At 35.2% G+C, this 23,595-nt stretch overlaps 1 protein-coding gene across 3 annotated transcripts in view; it reads right to left on the bottom strand.

The window, feature by feature from the left end:
• TDRD3 (tudor domain containing 3) overlaps positions 1 to 23,595 on the bottom strand; it is a 153,708-nt gene that overhangs the window by 23,932 nt on the left and 106,181 nt on the right. For all 3 annotated transcript variants that reach the window (XM_072410485.1, XM_072410486.1, XM_072410487.1), the window contains 5 exons: positions 22,256 to 22,393; positions 17,250 to 17,406; positions 15,845 to 15,970; positions 1,695 to 2,527; positions 215 to 340 (listed from right to left, as the gene is read on the bottom strand). In XM_072410485.1, the coding sequence (XP_072266586.1) occupies positions 215 to 340; positions 1,695 to 2,527; positions 15,845 to 15,970; positions 17,250 to 17,406; positions 22,256 to 22,393 (1,380 nt within the window). The remainder of the gene's footprint in view (positions 1 to 214; positions 341 to 1,694; positions 2,528 to 15,844; positions 15,971 to 17,249; positions 17,407 to 22,255; positions 22,394 to 23,595) is intronic.

The raw sequence follows: 23,595 nt of genomic DNA, 5'->3' as shown, positions 1-23,595 counted from the left end.
AAAAATGTGAGGCGAAAACTCCAGTACAATTACATGTTTTTGCTAATGCACTTGTACATATTTACTGTTCTGTGCAGCAGCAAAATACTTCAACTTTTTATGCTAACTTTATTCATTTTATTATAAAAAAGGTAAAAACAAGGCTAAAACTCCGAAAGCTCAAGCTGATCTTATACATTCTGCCATGCAAGTGAGTAGAATTTTGTTTACTTACCCATGCTTCTGCCTGTATAGGTTTAATGTTGACCAATAGTATTTCTTCATAATTGCCATAATCACTAAATTTAACTACTGCAGTTGTTCCTGAAGAGTGTAATGCTTCAATTTCTGCTCTGTAATACTGCAAAAAAAAGCAAACAGCACTATGTTAAACAGGTAAATCACACTGTACAAGTGAATGCATCTGCCCATATCTTGCAGTGATATGCAAACACAAACATTCAGAAAATTACAGTAAAAAAAGTCAATGATCATTGAAATGTATCCTGGAAACAGAACTAACCAACAGGGCTTTTGTTCTTTCTCTACAACAATCCAGTCACCTCCATTATATCTAGAATTCCTTATAATTTTCTGTTTATAATGCAGTAGTGCCATCTCTAAATCAAAATTGAAATTTAAGCCTTAATGCAAAAATGTGCAGGATTTCTTTATTTGCAAATAACGATTCTTACCTGCCTATTCGACAGGGCTGTGTATTGACAAGAATCTGGCAATAAATTTAAAACATGATGCCACAAGAAGAAACTCCTGTTTCTGTACAGTTGTTGGCTTAACAAAATACACTCACACTTCCTCTAAGCATAATGCCATCTTGTAGTTCCTACTGGGCAATGAAGGTCGCCAGGCAACAAAAACAGAGCATTTTGCTGTCATGTTATTGACATGACAGGAAATTATATCTTTTGCTAGGTGTTACACTAAAGTATGGTAATGAATCATGCATAGTTGAAATAACCATTGTGTGAGGTTTTTTATTTAACTAATATTTCTACGTCCTATGATACACTGTTATTTGTAAATTATACCTGTTTTATAATTATACATTAGATATGTGGATGATGTACAATCTAAAAAAACAGTGTATGAACCCTGACTTGCAATCTATGTATTTTCTTAAGTTTTGATCCAGTCTTTTATGGGGCTTTTATACCATCTGATTTATAACAAATAAAAAATTCCATCTTAATTTTGTAGAAGGTGTTTCCAGTTTTGAACCTGTTTTTTAACATTCCAAAAAAAAAAATCTGCCTTGAAAGTCATATTCAATGTATTTGCTTTAAAGAAATCCTGTGACTTGCAGTATTTTGGGTATTCTTTAAGAAGACAGAGAACAAATTCACACAGGAAAGAAACCCAAAAACCCAACATGCAAAGAGCTCTCTAATACAGTAACAGTTTAGATGGCAACTGTTTAGGAGTATTAGCTAATTACATTAGTTTCCTTTAAATGTAAACTTTCCAACTAGTGGTCCCTCACTACTAAGCTCCATTCCTCTCCCTACATTACATTCCAGCCTCCAGCTGCATGTCATGTTGGTTACATAAAACGGTTAAGACCCTAGCAGTTTAATGAACTCTATATCACCATTGAATGGTTTGTTTAGTGTTTGTCAGATCCATGCATAAAGCCAAGAAACATACATGTGTAATCTATTTCTTTGGCACACTCAATAACAATGAAAAAGACATACCTTATTGTCCTCCCAATAAAGAGCCAAGCACTCATCTCCTGGTCTCCAGGTGAATGCTGGGTATGTAGGTTCCAGTATTCTCTCTGGCTTTATAGGACCAGATCTTTTTTTAGAGCTATATGAAAACATTTTGTTTCTTTCATCATTTTCAAGGCTCAGATTTGTCCCTATTGGTTTGATAGGCCCAGATCTTCGCCCCTTCTGCTCAGGCTCTCCATTTAGTAAATCATTAGAACAATCTTTTGCTAATGCTGAATGATAATTAGAGGATTCCATGTTGGCACTAAAACTTTTTTCATTTGGTAAGCTAGTGAAATTATCACTGTTAGTTGTCTGTGGTCTCCTGTCCATATAGAAATCATAACTTGGTCTTTGGTCTTCCCTTCTACCACGTTTCTGGTGCAACGACTCTGTGTTATTATTACTGTAGTTGCTGGTATCATCTTTAGTTTCAGGGTGGTTAGGACTTTTTATGGTCCTACTTTGCATAGTATTATCTCTTTTTTTAAAAGTACTATCATTTTGGTGACTAGAGGGAGGCTGTGAAAAATCTTTTAATCTCTCGTTTCTTGAAAATCCTTTTTCATTCTTATTCCTTTCTTCTGTCCACTGATCTGATTTTTCTGGAGCTCGATTTCTCAAAGGTGCAGCACCATCAAATTGCCGTGTATGATTTTCCTTTTGAAATCGAGGCGGTTTTTCACTTCGTGAGGCTGGGGGATCATTCCGGACAAATTGCCGTGGTTGGCTATAATCCTTCACTCCGTTTTGCTCTACATTTTGAACTCGGTTATGTCCTTGGCTCTGACGTTGTTGAACAGGTGGTTTGGTATCTGAAAATGCAAAAGGGTTGGAGTTTACATGATATCCTATAACTGCTAATGATCTAAACAGCTTTAAATTAAATATTGGGATTGGATTTCAGAGATAACAGGCTTGTCTACTAAAACCCAACAGAAAAAACAAAAAAGAAAGGTAATGGTTATAACCTCTCCCAAGTTGTTGTTTTTTTTTTTTGTTTTTTTTTTGCTATGGACTTACAAAACTCTCTTGAGAACTCTTAAGAACTATGTTAGTTTGCAGACTTGCTGAATGAAGACAAACTTGCTTGAACCGTTACAGGGTCTTGGGTACGGTTTACCAATGCCATTATCAGTTGGGCCCCTTATAAAATACATATTAAATCTGCAGATTATAAAGGTTGCCTCCACAAAAGTGAATGAAGATACAAAACAAATATCTTATTTAGATACAAAGTACTTATTTTATCACTTCTTTTGTACAGCAGACTCCATATTTGTCTGTAAATGTGAATGCATCTACAAAATAAAAGGAAATAGCTATCAAAAAGTAGCTACAGAAAATTATTAAAAATGGGACATGCAACTTCACTCTGCTGACGTCCCCAACAAAATTATATATGTAATGGCACAATTTTTGCAGTTTGAAATACACTCTTACGTTTCATACATTTTAGTTGCCAAAAATATTAACTAAGGGCATACATAGTATCATAAAACAAATTCATTTAAGAAAAACCTAATTTTTTAATAAAACTAGTGAATATTTTTTTCCACTTTCTGGGCCAAGTATGAATCCACATTTTTAGTTCTATGATAAGCCTGGATTTTATACTTTTTTTTTGGCTTTCACTATGTACTTTTTATTTAAATATAAAATAAGAGGGGTAGGCTTCAGTGTGAGAAACCATCTCCTCCTACTGCAAACCACAAATAACATAATAGGAATTGTCATGCAGGACAGTTCACATATAAATCTGCAAGCAGGGTGAATAAAAAATAAATAAATAAAAATTTTTATTGCAGGAGGTGTACTATTAACTAAACACTATAAAACAGTAAAAAAATAAAAAAACAGATAATGGATGCTGGCAGTTGGAGTCCTACACTAATCAAAGTACAGATAACCAGATACTTTAATAGACATATCAATCAGTATAATAAAGCTGAACTTCAAATAAACAAAAAACAAAACGCCTAGATAAATAGAGGAAATACATACATGGCATATGGTTTACAACAAATACAAAGACTTATATTTCTGTCCACTCTCCTGTGTTACCTTCTCCCCCAAATTTAAAAGTGGAATTAAAGTGGAATGAAAGTCCCAGTTTGCATAACTAAAGCATCAGACAGGTAAGGTAGTTATTGCAGAAAGGCTCATGCGATGTTGCTTCTGCAGCAACCTGTCTTACCTGATCATGCCTATGCACATGCATATGCACACTGTCAGCTTTGGCTATAAGCAGAAAAAGGTACCTTTTTTTAAAGGACTGTTCAATAAGCAGAATATTATTCACCTGTCTGGTGTGTACCAAAGGAAATTTTTGTTCTTTATATAAGATAGAGGTGCCAAAGCAGTCATAGCTATCTGATAATTTCAGGTGCCGGATAGTGCATATCCCACTAAGTGCTCCGACTGTCTGTTTAGGACCCTGTAGTGTCACAGAGGATGTCATGTGGTTGGGGGAAACACTATGAAACCCAGTGTCAGAAAAGTATCAACGTGTCACACACCATACCGTACTTGTATAAAAAAGGATGCATCCCCAGTCAGATTGGCACTTTTTTGCGTCACCCAATCTAGCTCCTGTGGAGTGTGAGATGTACTAAGAAAAACCTGGAAGAAGATGGTGGCGCTGAGGTAAAGGTAAGTGTTGTCTTTCTTTTTTTTTTAATGAAGGTTCTGCTTTAGGTATTAATCTGCCACCATAGCTAATATGTCAGGGTGTTTATGTGCTTAGTTCAACAGTTGACAGACAGTACAATGCAACAATGACAGAACCTATAAAAACATAGCAGTAACATTAAATGCAAAATATCAAATAGTAATTTACTAAATATGTTAAATCTAAATACCTCTTGACAATATTACAGATACCTAGCTGTTTAGAATATGGCAAAAAAAAAATGAAAGGTGTATGGAAATCTATGAATTTGATGAGTATTTAGAATAGGTAAAAATCTCCTGAGATTTAAAAATAACTTATCGTACAAAAGAATAGAATAGATGACAAACACAGCAAAAAATATATATTCAAAGAAGCAACATTTCTCATTCATTTGCTCTCAAATGAGGACATTACCAAGTTTATAGCTGTATAGCATTTTTTTTTTTTTAAGAAACAGCATAAACTTGCAAAATACAAAGGGATTTATGAATTACTGAATCTAAATATTCACTGCTATTGAAAATGAATGACCATAGAAGATTGCCCGCAAAGAATGTTTGGCAAATGTCATACTTAACTTATAAATAAACCCCATAACTTTGTGAATTTCACTCGAATCTAGCCAAAAAATTCAAAATGAACAGGACTAAAATCGGCAAATCAGGTAACAGCATTGAAGGTAAAATACTGGTAAACACATTAAAAGCAATTACAGCTTTCAGAGCACGGCACAGTGAAATTGAATATTGTTAATTAGAGTTAAGGACAGTAAACCGGATCCAAAATTGCCAACTCCAGTGATTTGCTTTGCAAGTAGGTGCTGCTTTTCATGGATGTCTAGTGGTTTATTTATTTAGTTGCCTGCCTTTTCTCCTGCTTGAAATATTGATTTGAGCATTTACATGACAGAAATGAAAAAAAAATATATATATATAAAACCAGGACGTCAATACTGCCATCCATTACTGTTGCTCATGTGAGTAATATACTTTCATTGAATGAATGATAACAGATCCCTAACCTTACACAGAGATAAGTACAAGCAGAAAAAAAAGACAGGCTAATATTTAGCATTGCAAACATTCAAATTAATTTTTCAAATTAACATTCAAAAAAGTGTAATATTGCAGCCAGGCATTATGAATACTATCAAAAAATAAAAATCTGGTGTAATTGTTGTAAGAACACTTGTACTTTATCTGTTTATCTATTGTCTGTTACATGTACATATTTTTTTTCCAGCACTGAGTGAAGGGAACGTCCTTTAATATCCACTTGGGATTCCCAATTTTGCTGCAAATAAAATATGCACCGATATCTACCCATTTATTTATATATTTTTAGATGCTTAATGTGTTGTAGCAAGAAGCAGGCATGCCAATGGTGGAGAACATTGCATTCCACTAAATATGGAGTAATGAGTCATCCCCAACATATATTTGAGAGCAGTGTTTGTTAACCAGGGATCCTACAGAGGATGCTAGGGGTTCTATGAACAATAAGCAATTTGTGAATCTCAGCTTAGTTTTCCAATGATTTTTTGGCTGTCTGTATTGGTGGCTGCCTTCCCAACAGCCAGCAATGTAAGACGCATTCTTCCTACTAGAAAAGGAGCAATTATGAACAATTTTGTGTACAGTGTGCATGGAGTTGCAGTGAATGGCAGATGATTCCAAAATGCAAAAAAATTGCTTTTGTCCATGCAGTTGCTTTTCCTTCTCTGGAGAAAGAACCATACTACGGCCACAAATGTGCATCAAACACATTTACACAAGGTGCAGTTTGCCACTCCCAGGCGCAGAGCAACAGTGGCCAACCATAAAGTTTTCCACCACAAACATGAAAGAGGCATTAAAAACAAAACTCTCTAACAATGTGTACACCCTTAGGAAACATAAATTCTACTAATTCTTCTAAAGTGGTGTATTGATAAAAAAACAGTGAGACATATCATAAACAATATTTACATTAACCACCTGACCGATAAAGCCCGACCTTGGTACGGGCTAAAAAAAGTTACTATTTTCGATAAGCCCGAACTTTTCTCACTGTATGAAAATGGATGGACTCCAAACAGAACAGAACACAGAAAGTTGAATGAACCAGGTGCTGTTCAATGCCATCAATGGGGAGGTACTGAGTGAAAATCAATAGTCTATCCTCAATAGTGTATCCTCACTTTTGAGGTGAATATAAATGAGATTTAGATTATACTACTGGAGATTTTCAATATAATTATACCTTTTCAGTAGGGAATTATTTTAGAACTTAAGACCTAAAATAATAGCTGAAGCTGGGTAGGTGCAGAGTGTGATGTATATACTAGTGCATAAATCAACATTTTTTGATCTGAAATCTGAAAATGCCATTAGAATAAGCATCTCAGTTTATACATGACCAATGGATGGTGCTGTGTCCTCAAGTAAAATGACAAACTTTTGGCTGAGACACACTTTCTATTTGATGTACACTTTCCATAGGGGTACTGCACTATCTACCGGTGGCCAAAAGATCTGAAAGGAACAAAAGGCTAAACAGACCGATCCCATGTAATTCCCCCCCCCCCTTTTTAGGTATACAGTAAATTTGTAAGGAGACTGCTAGTGGTTTAGTCATTACTAGTTGAACACTAAAAAGCAGGAAACTGGCTGGTTGGGTTAGCGGATATGTAGCTCTAAACAAATTATCTATTTATCAAGACTAATCAACACATCATTTTAGAATGGGAGGAAGAAATGTATTATGAAAAAGACACAAATTGTATAACTTATTTGGCACAAACGTAGACTGAGACTCCCTAGGCAAACCATCTTCAAACCTAGGATAACAGTGAACTGCAAGTGTCTATCCTGATAAAATTTTATTAGGTTGCAGAGAGCCACACTACTTAAGTACCACACCACATATAAGGCCCTTTATCCAAGGACAAAATTTGAGTATACTTGACCGTAACAAATGAAAAATGGCAAAACATATTGACTACATTATTATAACATGTATATATATATATATATATATATATATATATATATATATATATATAAAAAAAAAACAAAACAAGTTAGCACTAATTTTACAAATGCAGATGTTTTATACACAAAAACAATGTAGTGAAAATCATCGGAGGGAGGACATGGGTACAGTGTTTGTATGAATCTGATCTGTGGTATGTGGCTGCTGGACTACTTTCACCACCTGTCTAGAAACACTCACAATAACAGAATACTTATACTAATAAAGAAAATAGATAAGTACTGACCAACTAGAAAGCCCAAACAATATAAGACAAAATAAACTGGCCAATACAGTTTATTTACCTTACTTCTTTTAATAAATCGTTTATAGGAAACACCTGTAGTAAAGAATAAATGATCCTTCTGATCTGCTTTACTAAATTGTTGTAGAATAAAACTAATAGTAACAAGCCAAGTTTTAAACACTCCTGTTTTTTTCTTAGCCTTAAACATTCAGTGATGCCCCTAGGGTGTCACTATTAGAAATTACATACTAAAATGAACTAATACAGAAGCTTGTTTAGGAGCTTCAAACCTTACATGGCTTTCACTTTAAATAGACTAAATAGTGATCCTAAAATTTATTTAAATATGCTTTTTTATACTTGCCTTTTTTTTTTTTTTTTTTTTGCAGGGGGACGAAAGCATATAGAAACACTGGTCTAAAAAGTCATTACAAGCCATTACTACCTTTCAAGTGAATGGTTGGTACAGATTGTTCATCCTTTCACACTTTAAAAGAAACAAATGATTTAAAATGCCTAAATCTGGACAGAGGACAATTTTCTCTAAAAGTGCTATTAATGCTTAGAATAAACCATTATTTGGCACATGTCACATGTATACAGCAGCACAGCAGAGCTGTTGTGTTTTGTTCTGTGCCATTTAGGACAATTTATTTAAAGAAACATGAAAAAGGAAAAGCCAGATAAAAAGTGCATGTGTCTAGACTAGCAATAAGTTAGGTAGGGAGTCAAAATAGCAAAGAATATTCTTTACCTACTACAGCTATTCAGCTGTTAACGTCTACAATAAAGTACATACCTATGTACTCCCCCCTCTTCATTAAAACAAAGTTAGATTGTTGCAGTTTATCAGGCTTGAGATGTGGTGGTTACAACAGTTTCCTTTCCTTTAGACTTTGTTTCTATTTGAACCTGTTGACTCTGCTAGTAACTCTTATGTTCAATGGTGACATACACTGCCCTGTATGTTTAGAATATTATGGAAAAGCAGCATTATCATCCTAGACTGCTCTCCTAATCTGGACTACAAAATCTTCCCTTGTTAGATCCAGGAGATAGCAGGGATAACTGATAAAACTGTTTGATATATAGGCTCACTGCAAAGGATACTGGAATTCTAGCAAGATAAACCAGTATTTTCAGCAACAAACTAATGAAGCCACTGCATCTGTCAGGTTCTATAGCTGTGCAGAAATAGGACACAGAAGAAAATAAATTATATTTGGGTAATCCAATGTATATTAACATCTTAATCAATTTCTCTTATGATTTTGTAAAATGGGCAAGGGTAAGATTCTATTTATTGTTCAAAATGTTGAGGACATTTACCCTCACTTCCTTGTCTGACAGGTCAAGCTGAACATGGAAGCTGAAAGGACTCTCCCAACTGTGAAACAAATAGCAATAAACACAAAGAGGCTGATTCATCAAGAAAAATCGGAAGCTCGCGCATTCGTATTCGCAATCCGAAATCGTAAGCCGTCGCACAATTCAGCAACTGAATGAGCTCGCGCCCGGAGCCGCGCATCTCCGGCACCTTTACACTGGCGAGTTTGCATTAAAAGCCACTGTTCCCCTAAAAAATCATTCTTTCTAATGGCACACATATTACCCTTAGCCCTAAAAAAAATGTTTGCGCTGTTTAATTGTTTTAAACATTTATGTGCGCTAAGAAAAAAGCATATTTTTAAATCATTTATTTCTTCCCTGTTAGGCAAGAGTTAACCGAGTTCAACTCCTCTACATAGCCGCCTATATAAAAGCTTCCGATGCCTGATCGGAGAAGCCGCTTGCGGGTAAATCCTGCGACTATCTTGCGAATGACCGCGCGCCAAGCCATCGGACTACATTTTCTCACAAAAGTCAAAAGCACACACACGTCCTATTGCGTTTATATGCGTTTTTTTTAGCTTTTTAAAGCTTGCCTTTAAAATGCTGGAAAACGTCTATGCCGTGTTTTCCAGCGTTTTTAACTAATTTGCATATAAGGAGTTCAAAAACGCGGGAAAGCGTCCTATTGAAATCAATGGAAGCGTTTACCTGGGTTTTCCAGTGTTTTAATTTTTTTAACGTTGCAAACAACGTTTAAGATAAATGTCATAAACGTGCCTCAAGAAAACGTCCTGGTGTAGATTAACACATTGTAATGCATGGGGATTTCAAACAAGGGCCTCAGGTTAAACACTGGGGAAGCAGTCCGTGTAGACTAAGCCTAAGAGAATTGTCACAAAGAGTCTGTATACTTTAAAAAAGTTTGTTAAAAAAAAACAAAAGATGTTTTGATGTATGTTAACCACCTTGCCGTTAAGCCCGGCCTTCGTTCGGGCACAAAAAAGTTGCAAGGATGGTTAACCCCGAGATTTTTCCCATCCTTACTTACCTGGTCCCCCTGTGCTCATCCAGCGTCGTAATATCTACTAGAACCCTTGTTCGGACATATTTCTGTAAGTTACAGGTCTACAATTTAAAAAAAAAATTTCATGAAAAACGATGGATCACTTTTGGTACAGAAATCTAGACCTCAGTGTAACGCTCAGGAGGTTAAACAATATGGTTGTTTTTATTGATAATTAGGAAAAACATTTATTGATGAATTTTAAATTGTGTGTGTATAAAGATTCAGAGATTGAAAGTACCTAAAAAAAAGCACCAAAAAAAAGCAGATGTTGCAAATACTCTTTTATGTTCAAAAGTACAGAGCCATATAGAAAAAAGCAGTCTGAGCTTGTCTGCAGTACTTTTTAATATGGAAGTCTCTACTTCTTACTCTTCTTCAATGCAAAAACCCACATCTTTCAATTTTCTGCTTTTTGGTGTTTAGAATTCCTAGGTATCACCAAAGTAAAGCATCGGCTGGTTTAGAACCCCTGATTAGTTATCTTGGGCTTTATTAGAAACATTCCCGTTAGAACTCCTATACCTAATGTCTTAATGAGAACATAAAAGAAAAGCATTGGATTGAATTTTAAAAGGACAATTGACAAAAATAAAACAAAATTAGTAGAGCAGGGATTAGATGAAACCCGTCAGATTTTTTCCTATTTCTGTATGGTTGTTAAAACAGATTTTCCACCTGCTTTCTGTTGCCTGGACATGTTAATTCTTAATTGTTAATTAAGGTAGAGATAAAAAACTCTTTAACAAAGCTTTTGGCTGGATTGGAGCAATGACCAATCCAAGGCATCACCAGGATTAACAAATCGTAATAATCAAAAAAAGGTTTATGCCCACACCCCTCTGTGACAGGCAGATAGAATTCCAATCTACTCAAATTTTAGGATAATTAAAACAATTGAAAACACCAAACATAAGGATAAACATGGCTGTGTACTTCCTTTTTCAAATATAAAATTTGAAGGTGTATCAAAAACTATGTTGGAGATATAACTTTCATCATGTATAATCATACAGATTTCACATAGTTACAGATTCTATAAAAAGTAAAGGATATATAGGAAAGCAAGCATATTTCTTAACCTGAACTCCTGGCAAGCGGCTAAATACTCATATGAAATACATAAAATGGAATTTTTTTTTTTGCTAAATTTCCCTGTCCAGTGCTTAGATTTACACAGTGTTCTGAACACAGATCAAAACTCTGTTCAGTCACACACTTTGTCTAAGAAGAGGAAACATGATTTTTATATTCTTCAGCTTTATAAACCTTGCAGGCCCCCACTCCCCCCAGAGAATTCAATAAATAAAGAGCAGCTTTGATTTGGCATCATGCCTAACTTAAACAAGCATAGTTCATGAAACTCTTGGAAGAAAAAAAATGTTAAACTAAGAACTTTCTAATAACACTTTGCAGGTTTAACTTGAATTATATATTTAATTTTCATTTTAATTCTATACATGATTCTGCTTAAAATATATGTTTTTTAGGTGTAGAGTTCATTTAAGGCAGCTGGCATATAGATATAAAAATATAAAAAGGGCCTGGAGTTTACTGCAAGGTAAGAGTAGGAATAAAAGTTGTTCCTTCTAAAATGACTGATTAAAGGCTAAATATAAATATGTATGTGTAATTTTAGAATTTGTCACAATTACGTTTTTCCCCCAAAGAACAGCTAGCCTTGGTCAGCAATTAAAGTGAAAAAACATACCACTTGCAGCACAGTTTCTAGTTTTGTTATGTTGTTAGAAAAAAGACCTACATTTCATTACAGGTGCATAAAAAGTAATCACTGAAGTATTTGTGACACAGGCAAGACAGTCAATATTAGATGGGGGGAAAACACCTGCTTTAAATTGACTGACAAAATACTAATCTCACAAGGAACAGAGGCAGACAGTGCTTAGCATTTAGCTAGCACCAGACTCTATAATTTGGACCTCTACAGCAGCAATTATGTTCTCTGGACATTGTGTACATTGTGGTGCTAACAATGTAGCTGAAAAACAAGTCCTTACAAATATTCACTTTATGTAATGGTTTTTAAACAATGGCTGAACACCTTTGGTATGCTGCTCAAAAACAAACAGGAAATAAAAATGTTTTAAATTACTCTGTTTCCCTGCTGATTCTTTTTTTTTGGAAGAAGAGCAACATGTGGGTGAACAAGTAAATATAAAAAGTCTGATATCTGCATTTATATTTTTATGTGCACACAAAGATTGGATACAATAAAGAGCCTGTAACTAGCATGTGAATCTCTGTGTTCCTCATTTTTTTTACCACCCTGTAACAAAAATCAAATTACAACCTTATAAGGAAAAGAAAAGAAATTTGCTTTAGTGAAATTTCCAGACTGTTATACAAATTCATTATATAGCAAGCTCACACATAAAAACTACTAGCTGTATAAAAGGAAAAGTAATTAATTATACGTTGATCCATACTCTTCATCACAATATTCATTTGAGATAACTACTATGGTTTTTTAGCAAGGACAATCAATATGTAAACAAAAGAACAAGATGTTCTTTGTTGTTTTCTCTATTGCTTTATTAAGCTGAAAATTGACATTCCACTGCATTAAAGACTTTAAAAACAAGCTAAACATATTTTATTCATGTATTTGTGAGCACCCAGAAAACAGTGTGTTGTAATGAAAAAGAACATGAAATACAATGGTGTAGCACCATAATGACCGTGTATATGTTAGTAGGTGGTAGTGTAGTGATACAAATGTCTTAATAAAACAGGGTTCCTTATTGAGGAATATTTAGAAATAGGATATTTTTGAGAGCTTAATTGTAAAGAGTTCTGCATGGTAATATTTTAAATTGTATATTGAATGGTTTTCTCATCAAAAGGTAGTTTATGAAAAATGCTCATAAACCTTCAGGTAAGAAATCTAAAAACAATTGTTCCAAGACTGGAAGGATTCCATGGAGACAGATGAAAAAAGTAAAAAAGTTCCTAAAGTATCATGAGATGGCCATTAGATGCCTCTTTCAAAAATGCTACATGCCTAGGTGTGTCTTACTTTATTGTGTTTCAATCATAAACGGGAACCAAACATGCTGTAAATGATTAATAAACTTTATAAGCAGTTCTTACATTCAACAGTCTCAATATATTTTTCATGACAATGTCCCTTTGAAACCCAATGTAAAGCTCAGAGACAGTTTAGTGCCTAAAGCAGAATGGCTGCCATGTATGTTACATAGCCATTTACACTCAATGTTGCTGTCAGTTACATTTTTTATGTATAAGAAACGGAAAAAAACCTGTCTGGGACCTCACATGTGTTGCCCTGAACAGTTTATACATTTTCTACTGGGTAGTTCATTGTGTACCATGCATCTATACATCTAAAACCAAGTCACTAGCTGATTACTTAATATAGTCATTGGTTCTATGTGTACTGAGAAAAAGAGGGCAACCTGTCATCTTCACCTTTTCATGACATCTTGTCTGTCTCTGATGTTTCGTCTTGTGAGTTACCCATGGCTTATTACCACAATGGTAAGTATCACAACATATATGTTGAATTTCTGTTCATTGCTAATGGCACTTCAACAAACAGAAAAACTTTGATGCACTGCGGAACAAAGCATTTGTCAATTGTCCATAACACAATGTAAAATAATGCACGTTAATGTGTGCAACGCATCAAAGCAGATAAAGGAAATAATAAACCCTAATGCTAGCAATCTAAGGCAGAAGCGCAAAACAGTTACCTCTGCCAGGCTGTATGCATCTTGCATCTTACCAGGCTAACACTATAAATTGTTTAAAACAGATGATATATACATTTATCAACTATGCATATACTTGAATATAAAATCATCCAAATGCAAACCAAGGTACTTTTCTTTTACCTGAGAACACAGGAAACCTGCTTTGACTTAAGTATAATAAATAATAAAAAATAAATAAATAAATAAAAAAAGAGCAAAAAAATAAATAAATAAAAAATAAATACATGCATCCATTGTGTGCTACTTTTAAAACATTATTTTAATAGGAAAACAATTAAAATCACATTGTCCTAGTCTGTAAACTCCTGCACCGCAACACACACGCACACTTTTACAAGTTAAAGTATATTGTATTTTGATTTGGTTCTAATAGGTCACTAGCTCCTAAATTATCTTTTGTGCATGGCTGTTAGCAGTAGATAGTGTTGTGTCCTCATGTAATGTATGTAACAAACTCTTTATTAACAGCTCTGAAGCTCTGATCTATCAAACTCTGGTGCCAGGGCAAGTGTAGGTACTACTTGTAAATAATTCTCTGCTGCGCTGCTTCAAGACATGTGACAATGTAAAATCAGAATAAAAACATTTCTTTAACTGCAGTTTGAGCATATACAATACCTAAAGTGACTGATGGAATTTCAAGCATTTATTTTACATGAGAGGTTTTTACCTAGGGCAACAATGATTTAAGGAACAAAAATACTAATTTAACTTATATTTTGATAAAGACCCAGTGTGTTTCACTGGAGCGTTGTGTGCAGAGATGAAGCAAAGGAAATATTTTAATAAAATACGAAAGAATAGCTGGATAAAACAAATTACAAACAAAAAGAAACCAAAGTTCTTAAAGCATATTGTAAGCCTAATGGTAACAGGACACTGGTTTCAATCGAGGCAATAGGGTGAGAACCTGGGGGAATATCACAATTTTTTGGAATCCATCTGTGCTTTAAAGATCACTTATCCAAAAAAAGTAAATAGTACACATGGTGCATGGCTTGCTATAACACACACTCAAGTATAAACCAAGTTTTTTTTTTCCCACTCAAAATACCATTAGAGAAATAATCCTGGTTAATGCTTGGCTGACTCCTAGTGGCATGTTCTGGAACTGCATTTGTCTGTGGTTTCACAGATCAGAGAAACAGCTTAATCAACTGGTGGCCAACAACAAGGCAGACAACATAATTTAGGAACAAATGACCCCTTATATACCAGTTCAAATGTAAAAAATACTTAACCTGGGAAGAAAAATAGAGCCTGATTTTACATTTTTTAAATTAGAAGTTTAAACAAAGTTTAAAAAAATATTATTACCACATCATGAATGTATTTATTCAGAATCTTTGACATATCTGCAGTTAACAATGTTAGCAGTGACAGACAAATTGTTTGTGCCCCAGGCTTATCTTCTCTATAATCACAGGAAATACAGCTCTGGGACAAATGGTGAACAAAAGGTGCCTATGCCTGTGAAGTACAGAGGCTCAGAAACAACACATATTAAATTGGCTGAAAATGTAATCTGTATATAAGTGGTCATAAAACAAAGTAAAGCAAACATGACCACTTACTAGAATTTCTACAAAGAAAAAAAAACTTCTTGCTAGCTTCAATATTCAGACAGAGTTTGGAAAGAATGGCGAAAGTTTTTAAATCTCATAACCAATTGAAACAGGCAAACATATATAGCTAAGAAAAATATTTTGTTGTACAGTATATATCGCACAAACATGATTCTGTATCATTTGTGATTGGTTTAGAACCTAGCTTTTAATCATCTATAGGTAAAAGTAAACATTCACTGAAGCCAGTAAAGGTATATATTTGAACAATGCCAAAATCTTTAGCTTCAGGTCAGGATTATTATTTAGTGCAATACATGCCAGAAGGTCACAAATGCCAGGTGTGGATATAGACAGTTGGGCCCCACAGATGAAGATAAGAATCAGCCACATACACATAGATTCTCATATAATATTCTATCGCACTTTCCTTTTACACCCTGCTAAAAATGAACCTAATATATATTATAACAATGGCACTCACCTTCAATAGAAAAACTTCCCATTTTAGATTCCAGAAAATCAAAGAGAGTGCTAGGAGCAGAAGGTCTAGAATTTGTCAGTTCATCATTCTCTTCTACCCGCGTTCTCCCTCGGCCTTTCCCTTTTCCTATGCATGAAATGAAAACATATACATGTTAAACTTCACTATTATTTATTTTAAAGTACAATCTTTAGCAGCTGACCTATTTGGAAGAATTCACTGTATCCAGAAAGGTAGAGAAATAGCCATATAAACAGGATTTGTTTTATGGGTTGGACTTGTAATAGTGTACTTCTCCTAAATATATTTTAGCCTTTTCTTTACAAGTACATATCCACGACTGATGCAAATCTGTAGTAAGTAAGGATTATGGAGACTGTAGTATTACTTATAAACATGTAATTTGTTTGTCATATAATCCCCAGGCTTCAATGTTAAAATGCAATGACCTGAAAACATTTGGAGATCTGTGCTTCTTACTTCACCCCTAATAATATTCATAATAGTTTTGAAACTTCAAAAGAGAAAGTATTAAGCTAAAGACAGTTTTAGATATGTGACAGCCAGATAACTATGAATTTAGTAACTTACACCCCGGTGACTTTCTGTAAAAGCCACAATTACAACTTTGTTTCAGTATGAAGTAGCTGTTCCTTCACTGCTAGACAGTATGGTCCACATTTTAAAGAGACTGTCTGTCCTTAGACCAGAATCTCTCCGCCTATTTAACATGGGGAAACCTTAAAATAATTTTCCGATCTTTAGGAAATCCCCACTCTAATATTACTTTATCCACAGGTCACAGTACATTAGCATTGTTTTCAGTGGGGTGAATGCATCTTACATTGCTGACCAGGGAAGACCAGGGAAGACTGTCCCCCTTACAGATAGCCTAAAAGTAAACAGTGTCACCTAAACTGACCAGAGAGAAACTTATTTACCACTGCTGGCCTAGAGGTAACTTGCATATTGAGAATATATTGAGCTCATCAATGGCCTCAGTATGCATTTCACATAGCTGACATATGTAAATATTGACTGTTCCTGTATAGTGTAATCAATGCTCATGCACCTTTCTAGTTCATGAGAATTATTGGATACCTTACTAGATACCACCAGGAACCAATATATACAGAACAAGGTGAACATTACGATTATTTGCATGTCAATACCTCTGGATCTTTTGATTTTATTTGCTTACAACAAATATTGCCTGCCAGTTTTCATAGATCCATGGATGCAATACACCAGTTCAGGGCCCCTAATGTTTCAGTAAAAAAGGGTCTGGGAATGGTTTTGAGATTATGCTGTCCTATGCACACATGAACGCTATGTTTCAAATTGATCTATGACTATCCCATTATACATCCATGACTATCCCATGTTATACACCAAGTGATAATACCTCGTGCCGGAGGCCCTTGAATAGGCTTAGGCTTGCTGCCAGCCAATAGAAAGTTTAAAGCAGCTTCTAAATTGTTGCTGTAGTCCATAAGTGCTTGCCTGGCTGCTTCTTTACTAAAGCCCATTTCTGTGATGTGCCTTAGTGCCTTTTCATCAACCTGTAATAGAATAAAGTTACAGGAAAAATTCAATAACTGGCAACATACAATTTCGTATTCCAGCGCAAGATTGTCACTAAGGCTGTAAGCAAATTTCCCTAGCTGATTTTGCAAAGCATTCTGAAACTTTGTTTTTACAAAAATGCCTAATGCAATATCAGATTTCCAGCAAACAATACCATTTATATAATGTGATATTGCGGTGATAAATCATAAAAAATATAAAGAGCACAGACAAATAGAAGCTTAAATAAAACATAATTTGAAGCGATCTGAAGATGTGAAAATGTAGCTGCTATAAGGACACAAAAAGATAAAATGTTTAAAATGAATCACAACAGGACTTAAAAAAGGAGAGATTTACGGTAGTTTCCATTAATTTGCACATTAAAGCTGAAACATTATATTGATCTCGCCGTTTTCTTCACTGTATTTTCTTGCTTCCTGAAAGGACACTTATTTAGTTGCCTAGGACTAGAGCAATTTTCAGATGTAATTAGATTATTGAGTGACAAATATGCAATGTCTTAAAAGGCTTCTGGGATAAAATGTACTGAGAAGCCAGCTAAGAATCATCCGAATAGAACATCTATTACAGAGATACACAGAGAGTGTTGCATGATATTTTATTAACATGTCTAATCGAAAAACCATCATCGTTGCCACACACTGCTGACAAAGCAACAGTAGCTTTAAACCTAATTTATTTTTGTGCCCCAGGCATTGATGGATCAATTAATCTTCAATCCACTGTACACATTACTACATATTGCTTACATTCTGAGTATAACAAGATGACTGAATTACCTATACAAATCAAGTGGTGATGAACAGAACTATTGTTAAAACTTTAATGGGTCAGCATGAAACTACAAACACATGCAAAAGCGACCTTAGTTGTGTTTGAGATTACATAGGTTTTTATGATCTTGACATATCCAAGCAATACAGAAGGGGGCACAGACAAGAAAAAAAGTATTTGCTTGGCTGCATAATTAGTCATCAAATGGAGCATTACTGCCTGTTCTAATAAAAAGTAGACACATTTTGTTTTCAAATCAATTCTAGACAAGTTAAAACAATCAGTGACCCACTAATGCTATCCAGTAAAAATCTTAAATGTAGTAATATCTGCTACCTTTGATAATGGTTCTCTGTAATTCACTAGGGAATTTTTTTCTTTAATAAATGCAAACTGCTAAATTACGAAAACATTGACAATTTAATACTCAGAGTAGACTATACTCTGATTATACTAAGGATTTGGTGGACCTAATACAGAATATACATACTTAATAGAGAATACACATCAAATTACATTAAGATGAACTCGTCATTACCTTTCTTGATTCACACTTGCAGAGACACCTCTCCTGTCATGAAAGGGACAGGAGAGGGATGAAAGAGCAAGTACCATGTTCTTCTATATTTCCACTGATCTACGTAGGCCATGGAGCTACTATTTAAGCTATTTGTTTTTCTCACATTCAGCCTTCTAATCTTAGAGCAGTGTGCAAGCAATACTTAAGGAAGGCTGCAATGCTCATTCTTCCGGCATGAAACTTGTATCCAAACTGAAATGGACCTGAACATCTATGTTAAACAGTGATCTCCTAATGGTGCTGCCTCAGACATCTGTGGAAGTGGGTTTAACAGTTGTCAGTGATATTTTTGCTTGCATATGTTATATGTATCTCACCTACTGCTAACCTCTGTATGGCGAGAACAAGCATATGAGGTACATGAAAAATGTTGATTATTACCATTAGGATACTGTAATTTCCAAAAAGGCTAAAATTGTACAACCTGCAAAATGTTCATGGAAAGCCTCAAACCCATGACCTTCTGTACACTAATTAAAAACACCAGCCATTATACCAGATCAATGTTGACATGCAATAATGGAATTCAAATGCCTAGATTACATTGTTTTCCACATCTAACTAAAACCCTGCCCATTTAACTGGAAAAAAAGAAAACTTGCAGCTGTTGGGTGGTGACAGACCAGAAGCAGCTTTCCTGCTATAGGGTCAGTGATAGATTAAAGGGAAAACACCTCTGGTACCATCCTCCACATATCTGCCTACACTTTCTCCTTTTACAGGATCCCCTCTGCCCCAGGACTTTCCAAAAAAATCTGTTGGAATTATTAATATTAGAAATAATAAATGCAAAGATTTCTGGTATTAGCTTTATGATTTAGGCAAATGTTACAGATCAGTGGAATGTTCTTTGGGAGAGGGTAGACTGGCTTACTTTTCCCTTATAGGATGGACAAAAAGGTCTTGCTATCCTGCCCTAGACACACAGAAAAATGCTGTACAAAGCATTGCTGTGTGAATACAGTGTGGTGCTTTCTGTAGCATCTGGAAACCTATGACAGTTAAGGGAGGGAATAGCAAAGGGATCTAAAATATAACCAAATCAAGCAGAAGGAGCCTAGAATTTTGCTTTAACATAGTTGCAACTAACTTTTTGTTTTCAAAACTGTTCAGGGAAAATAAATAGAATCTAGTGGCTGCAGGCCACTGTATATCGTTCCGGGGTGTAATACTGTATCTACCTGTGTAAAAGCCGATCTGCGTATAAGCCGAGGTTTACTTTGGAAAACAGGAAAAATTGATTGACTCGCGTATGAGCCGAAAGTGAGAAATGCTGCAGCTACTGGCAAGTTTCAATATTCAAAATAAATACCAATAAAATTGCATAATACAGCCATTACAGCCATATTACGGTAAACAAATACCATAGTGAGATACTACTAGGTATACTACTTACCGTATCCAACCACTAAACTCTCTTTAACCTCCCTGGCGGTATGATTCTGTCCGGCTGGAAAGCAGTACAAAGCGGTATTGCATTCAGCCACTGTAGCCCCCTTAGCGTTTATTTAATAAATCTAAAAAATTTAATAAACTTTAAATAAAAAAAAAGTGTATAATGTAATATAACTGTACAGTAGCATGTATAATATATATATATATATATTTATATATATATATATATATATATCTCTTATATGATGATTTCTTTGTATTTGACTCAATACAGCTATTATGTATTGAATCTACCCCCGTGCCTCCCGCCGCACCGACGTCACCGGGAAACCCCGAAAATCATCTCTGCATTCGGTGGCTAAAGACAGAACAAAGAAGATGTTTCTGAAGGAGCTGCGGGAACAAGGTAAGTAGGGTTTTCAGTAGTAATGTGATGTCAAAATTTCGCATGACCATCAGATTGCACTGTAACGGTATTCACTCCTTTGAATTTGGTGCCGGCGTGTAGCCGCTGTAACTCTGGCTTAACTCCGGTGTACCCCCGACGGCTTTTGCTGGACGCAGCTGCTGGATCGGGTGTTTTTCTGCACCTGACAGGCGTAAAGGCCAAGGGTGACTTTTTCAGCACATGGGTGCTGAAAAAGTCGGCTTATACGGGGGTACATACGGTATGCAGAAAATAATTAAAGAGAAAAGTAGAACCACAAAGAATTTTTTTTTTCCATGGATACGACAACAAACCTGATGAAGATAACTAAGTAGTCTTAAGCTTACACAAAATATGTTACGTTAGCCATGGAAACATCACCTGAATTTTCTTTACGAGGATCACAGATCCTCGTAAAGAATATATATATACTAAAGCAGAGATAGTATTTGCAAAAGATCAGAACGTCCAAGGGTTCTTTCAAATTAAGCGCAAAAGAAACACTTTTGGCTACCAGCTGGTAGCTTAAACAAAAGGTCTGGAATACATTTTTTTTTTTCATCTAGTTAATGTTTATGTCAAGCCAAAAAAGTAGGTAATATACCTCTGCATTGACTACACAGTTCCCTGACTTTCATCCCTTTTAAGACCTTTAAGTACAGTTGTAGGCTGACAACAGATATTTTTTTTTTTTTAAATGAGCTTTATCAGTCCACATCCACTGTCTTCAAAAACAAAAAACTAATCTAGTCAAACACTTCTATTTTAGATCTCTACATTATACGAACTACTCCTTCTGCAGACCCTGGTGAGAACTAGGAACCCTTTTTGAGATTACACAGGTGGTGTCAAGTGGACACAGTGCAAAACAGATTTTTTGTCAAAAACTTGATTTTTATTTGGCACTTAAGAAACATATTCAAATGCTAGTGCAATAAAAAGAGGAGGGGGTAGGAAAAGAATGTTGCTGAAGTCAACATACAATTTAAACAGCAGCTCACAGATAACGTCTATACTATTTGCAATCCCTATTTAATGTACAGAACTGCATATAAATATGTTGGTGCTATATAAATACGGTATAATAATAATAACAGGCATACAGATTTGGACAATAACATTTGAAAATAAGATTTGAAACATAAAGGACAAGCACAAAAATACAATATTAAAAGAAGCTGAATAAAATGAGACAGTACAATGAAGAAAAAGAAAAGGATAAGGTAGGGGCACAAGGTGGAGGAAACTATAGGAAAAAGAAAAGAAAAAATGGAGAGAAACTGATGTGAAAAGAAAGAGTGGAAGAACAGGAGAGCAGGGGAGGGAGGGAGGGAGAGAGCAGGAGAGAGAGAGAGAGCAGGAGAGAGAGAGCGAGCACGAGAGAGAGAGAGAGAGAGAGAGAGCGAGCAGAAGGGAGAGCGAGCGAGCACGAGAGAGAGAGAGCGAGCAGGGGAGAGAGAGAGCGAGCAGGGGAGAGAGAGAGCGAGCAGGGGAGAGAGAGAGCGAGCAGGGGAGAGAGAGAGCGAGCAGGGGAGAGAGAGAGAGAGAGAGCCTTTGAGCAGGGGTAAAGAAAACAGAGGGGAAATGTATTTGCTTTTGTTGAATATTTTGTTATGTAATGCTTTGTTTGGCAGTTAAACCTTACCAGCTCACGATACACTCCTTCTGATCTGCCTTCACTTCTGATTATCTTCTCTTTCTGGAACGCTTCCCTGTTACGACTCACTCCAGCACCTGTATTGAGATTGCTTCCAGCATTACCACCTCCTCCAAACGTCTTGGTCTGAAGATAAGAAAGGCTGTGTTAAAAAAAAAAAAAAACTCCCTTCTAAACTCATCCTAAAGATTAAGCCATTATGCAGGAAGCAACAAATTCACAGGAGCTTCATTTTTTATTATTGAGCTGTACCTACTGATAAATAAAATGTTCATTTCCATAAAACGGAACAATAATCTACTCATTGGTTGCTTCATTCTTGTCAACGTTTCAAGTCGTAAAAATAAGTTATATAATGTTCATGTTTATGTGCTACTCTAAACTCAATCATAACAATAAAGGCAAATGGAAAACTATATAGCAGGATATAAAATAACATGAGCATTAAACTGGGCAAGTTCCAGGGATTTTACATCCGAGTCCAAGTTTCTGAAGTTCCTTGTGAAGGATAAAAGTCAGCAGCATGCAAAGACGCCAGAAAATGTGATCATTTTGTCAATCAGTTTCCAGCAAACAAATCAGGATACTGATGCACATATTATTAAGGCTTATTTATAGAAAACAAGATGGGGTTGTTTTTGGCATGTATATTTTCAAGACAGCCAATAAAGCAACATAAACAAATAGGCCCTTGGTAATCAAGCAGTGCTCTCTGTGGGGATGCGGATTCATAACAATCCTTAAATTACCGCATAATCAGCGCAGTTTACCATATTTATTAAAACAAAAATACTCTGAAATTATTGGGATTTCACTGGATTGCAATCTCATATGCCCACAATATCTTAAACAATGTTATATATAAAAATTGGACATCAGTCTATACCTAGTTGCACAAATTGCATTGTAAATTATGTTTTAAGTGTAAGATATTTTATTCATTACTAGGTCATGTGGGAAGCAAATACCCCAGAAAAGCTTATTGAAATTCAACTTTCCTTTTCCTGACTTATCCATCCTCAAAACTCTCGAAATCATATAAACGAGATTACCTATAAACAAGGATTAACATTGGTGCACATACCAGAGTAGGCCTGAACGATTCTGAGGTTTCAGGATGTGAGGGGAGATTAAAAGGTACAGTTTTACTCTGGAGTCTCATATGTTGAATATTTTTGTAGAATGCAAATGCAGATTATCTATCCACATTCTGTGGTATTTATCGTCCAAGTCGAGTCAAAGCAATGGCTGTTTTCTTTATATCAAAATCGATCAATGTTAAGTTGAACAACTAAACTCAGTTTGTGTATGGCTAGCTTTTCAAAAGA

Source organism: Pyxicephalus adspersus, chromosome 1, assembly GCF_032062135.1.
Source record: "Pyxicephalus adspersus chromosome 1, UCB_Pads_2.0, whole genome shotgun sequence".
Taxonomy (NCBI): Eukaryota; Metazoa; Chordata; class Amphibia; order Anura; family Pyxicephalidae; genus Pyxicephalus; species Pyxicephalus adspersus.
The sequence above is the reverse complement of the archived record's forward strand: the minus strand, read 5'-3'. Positions and strand labels throughout refer to the sequence as shown.